The 4480-nt window shown below is 47.9% G+C and overlaps 1 protein-coding gene across 2 annotated transcripts in view; it reads right to left on the bottom strand.

The window, feature by feature from the left end:
- PRPF6 (pre-mRNA processing factor 6) overlaps window positions 1–4480 on the bottom strand; it is a 62435-nt gene that overhangs the window by 32205 nt on the left and 25750 nt on the right. For both annotated transcript variants that reach the window (XM_008576873.1, XM_008576872.1), the window contains 3 exons: window positions 3934–4028; window positions 3332–3488; window positions 1769–1931 (listed from right to left, as the gene is read on the bottom strand). In XM_008576873.1, coding sequence (XP_008575095.1) covers window positions 1769–1931; window positions 3332–3488; window positions 3934–4028 — 415 coding nt within the window. The remainder of the gene's footprint in view (window positions 1–1768; window positions 1932–3331; window positions 3489–3933; window positions 4029–4480) is intronic.

Here is a 4480-nt window from a genome sequence, read left to right as displayed (position 1 = left end):
CAAAAAAAAAAAAAAAAAAAAAGACCCTTCGAGCAATGGCTGCCTTTTAAGGGTTCACCAACAACTAAATGAGGCAGCACCCCAGAAAAAGAATGCTGTTTTTGGAAACTCTCTGAGTGAAGTGGCAGGCCAGGGCCAGGATAAGGAGCAAAGGCCAGGCTGGTGATTCCGAGTTCTTCCCACTTCAGCGCAGCTTCTCTGCCAGGACGACCCTGGAAACAATCTCTCCACTCTCCCCAGAGGCCCCACCTCCACAAGCATGCTCCCTTCTCCAAATCTGAAACGCATTGGAAATGAGCCCAGACAATCTGGTGGTGAACAGGGAGTGGCCACAAAGATATTCATGACCATTCATCAAATGTGGCAGGGGGAATTCAGTAGAGCTTCCCAAATAAATAAAGCTAATTACCCACAGTTTAAAGTGCCTTTCATCAAAGAACTATTTTTCTGGCTGAAAAACAGATAAATTTGTTTCTACACACCAACACAGGTGCTAACTTTCCGCTCCTGGACTCATTATAAGTGACTATCTCTAAGCACTCAGTGGGCAGCTGGGCTGCAATTGAGAAACCAGACCTGGCAGACAGGAACACATTTGAATGCACATGTGCATAAATATGCACGAATGCCAGTACAGTTAAGGGAGAACTGGAGAACACAGGTCACACATAAACTTGGCTTCTAACAAACATAGACAGTGAATGGGCAGAAATTACCTGATAAAGGGTTTTCTCCCAAAGAGACCCTTGCCTGTGTGGCCCTGATTACTGGCCCAGGAGCCCTAACGTGACACACCTAATGCTCACACACATACACATCTGAAAAAAACAACAGCTGGCACCTCTCACTGAAAACAGCCTTTGACTCCACGAAATATACCTTATTTCACCAACACTACAAATCCAGGTAGAATAAGCCACTTGCACAGGTTTGCTCCAGAACAGCCCTCTGACTAGCATCTGTTCTGGAGCAAAGCTTGAAAGCAGCATCTTCTATATAGTTCTGGGGAGGGGATAAATAGTGTTCCTCTTATGAGTTCCACAGCAATGAAAAATGAACAACCCACCCACAAAAGCTCTATCTCAGCACTATTTCCGAGCAATCGGTTTCCCTGGCAGGCAAACCATCCCTCACTTATCTCACCATGGGCTGACGGCACATGCTGCCTCTTGGGCATTGTGAGCTGCTCTCCACAGCTGCACAAAGGAGCTCGGTGTGCAGCTCTGGTGACCACCTAGTTGGCTCAGACTCAAAACCAAGTGGCACACTACCCCCTGTGGGAGCACATCATACCACATCAGACAGCAGAAAAAACAACTAACACACACAAAGGGTCTACTATGTGCCAGGCGCTGGCTCAGCACACTCCTTCAGAGAGGCCATCTCACTCAGCCCTCCAGAGCCCCGAGAAGCAGGTTTTGAACTACTATTGTTCTCTTCCTGTAGGCGAGAAAAACCAGGACCACAGGGTGACTGCCCAACTCATTCAAGGTCAAACAGCCAGAAAAAGGCAGGAATGAGGTCTCTACCCAAGCATCTCAGCCAGGATGGGACGCCCCCCACCACGGCATCCCTCCCTATGGAGGGTCCAGGGGCAGAGGCAACTCAGGCCAGGTATAGGCCTGGAAAACGTCACCAATTCTTCAACCACTCTTGCCAAAAGCCTGAGCCAAGCAGCAGAGAAGCTGCTCTGCGCGAGCTGGGCACCAGGAATAGGCCACAGTCTCAGGGGCACCTGCTGCCTAAAGCACCTCAAGGAGAGGCTCACCTTTCCGTAGAACCCGCTTCTTCGCACGAATGTCTGTTTCCAGCTCTGCTGCTCTGATGTAAATCCTAACAGACTGTGGGAGATGACGGACAGCTTGGGCCACCACAGCCTTGGCTGTGTCCCCGGGCTGTAATCTGGCTGCTTCCAGCCAGACATCTTCACTCTGTAGGGCAAAAGAAAAAAGCGGTAAGGGTATGTGCAGACTGGGAGCCATGACGGAGCAGCAGGTACCTCTGGAGCAGACCCTCAGGCCCCCAGATTTTATGAAAGTTAATCAGGGCCGGCCCCGTGGCGCACTCGGGTGAGTGCAGCACTTGAGAGCACAGCGGTGCTCCCGCCGCAGGTTCGGATTCTATATAGGGATGGCCGGTGCGCTTACTGGCTGAGCGCAGTGCAGGCAACACCACACCAAGGGTTGCAATCCCCTTGCCGGTCACAAAAAAAAAAGAAAGTTAATCAGCCTGGCCTCAAACACACCTGCACCAGGGCTCTCCCTGTCCCCTGTAGCACTCAGGAATGTGGCCATCATATGCTTGAGGGGACACACACACACATACACTACTTTGTGAAAAAAACACAATCTGTCCTGCAGGATAAGTCCACGAACAAAGCAGAGACTGTGTGTCTGCCCCAGAAGCTCTGCTCTGTGCTGATATCCAGGGCAGTCATTCCTGGGGCCCCATTCACCATCAAGAGAGTCCCAGTCTGCATGGTAAAATACACGGCACTTGTATCGCAGATCTATTCACAGTAGCCAAGAGTCCATCCTCGGATGACTAAATAAGGAAAATGTGCATATCCACACCCTGGAACGCTATTCTGCCGTAAAAAAGAAGGAAATTCTGCCATTCACAGTAACATGAATGAACTTAGAGAAAATCATGTTAAGTGAAATAATGCAGGCACAGAAAGAGAAATACTGCATGTCCTCACTCATAAGTGGGAGCTAAAAAATAAACAAATACATTTTTAAAAAAGAAATAAACAAACATACAACAACCAGAACAATACGCTGAACTTTCAAAAAGAGAAAAGAACTGACGTTACCAGAGGTGGGAAAGGGGGAGGTGAGAGGGGATAAGGGAGGAATTGGTAAAGTACCATGAAATACAATTACACTGTATATTGTTGAATGTACGATTATCTTGATTTGAGCATCACCTAGAGGGTTTCACAATATTTTTTAAAGCTTGCCTAATCACTCTACCTCCAAAAACAAAAATGTCAGAATATTCTCCTAAAAGTTAGCACTAGTCTTTAGGTTTCTTCAATTAGAAGGGGTGAAGAGCTGACCAATTCAATTCTTTCTAGTTAAGGTTATCCTATTATTAAACTAATAGATCAGCCTTTGTTCCATGTGAAAACAAGCAGGAAAAACCCCTTCCCACTTTTCACATCCTCGTCCTAGCCTGGTTACTATCTGTACTTTCAATACCAAAAGGCAAACAGATGGGCTCTGACTGAGTTTACTCCTGCAAGGACCCTGCCCGGCACAAACATACAGGGTCCTTGGGAGCCGCCAATCACACAGCCTTCAGGAAAACACCCTACAACATGCCTCACCTTGGGGCACATTTCCGTTCCCTTCATAATAAGGTTTCGGGCTACTTGCAGCTTCCCAGTGACTTCTTCCAGGCGGGCTGACGCAATCCAGGCTGGCGGATGATGAGGGTTCGTCTCCCGAACAGACTTGAGAAGCAGCCGGGCCTTCTTGATATCGCTACAGGAGTGAGAAAGCACCCAGCATCAGACCTAGACCCAGAAAGAAGGGGCCCACTTCACAGACACAACATAAGAACTATCAATTCTGATGTCCCAAGTGACACAAACCAACTCAAAACTCTAGTCAGCACTATTCCCAGCCTGCTCAGCATCCCTGCAGACAAATTCTGAGTACTGAAGGTCCAGGTAGGATACGTAAGACACAATCAGCAAGCTGCTTTCTAGTTCAGCACCAACAGAGACTTGAAATATTATTTGTAAAACATCCAATGTACACAATGAATGGAGACAGCTACATTTTAAATGGAAAACCAAACTATTCTACTAAATATTTGTTAGAACATCTACATCATATTTTGACTGTATATTTCCCAAATAAAATCCAAAACATTCTAAGCAACAAGAGTTCCCATCCCAACCCTCCCACTCTTCAAAGCACTCACTTGATGTCCCCTCCGTGGGTCGGGATCATGGAATTTAAATCCGTCAGATAGCCTTTGGGGTCAACTACAGTCTGTCCACTCACCGAGTCAGACACCTATGAGACAAGCCAACCTGGGAGTCAGCTGGATGTGACCAGGAACACTCAAGACAAATGCTCAGAGGGTCACTGGGCCCCTTCCCACAGTCCTGACTACAAGTGGGAAGTCAGGAAGGAAAGGAGGACCACCTTAACTTAACTCAGACAACCGTCTGTGATAAGTAAATTCTATATGGAAAAAACTTTATATTAAAAAATGAAACCTTAGGCCGGCCCGGTGGCGCACTGGATAAGTGCGCCGCTTGGGAAGCGCGGTGGCGCTCCCGCCCGAGGGTTCGGATCCCACATACAGACCGGTTCCCGCTCACTGGCTGAGCGAGGCGCGGGGGCAACACCGAGGGTTGCAATCCCGTTGCCGGTCCCCGGTCCGGTACGGGGGCAACACTGAGGGTTGCAATCCATTGCCAGACACGGAAAAAGACAAAAAAAAAAAAAAAAAAAAAAAAAAA

This window comes from Galeopterus variegatus, unplaced genomic scaffold (assembly GCF_000696425.1).
Source record: "Galeopterus variegatus unplaced genomic scaffold, G_variegatus-3.0.2 Scaffold1417, whole genome shotgun sequence".
Taxonomy (NCBI): Eukaryota; Metazoa; Chordata; class Mammalia; order Dermoptera; family Cynocephalidae; genus Galeopterus; species Galeopterus variegatus.
This window is presented reverse-complemented; position numbering and strand designations above follow the sequence as displayed.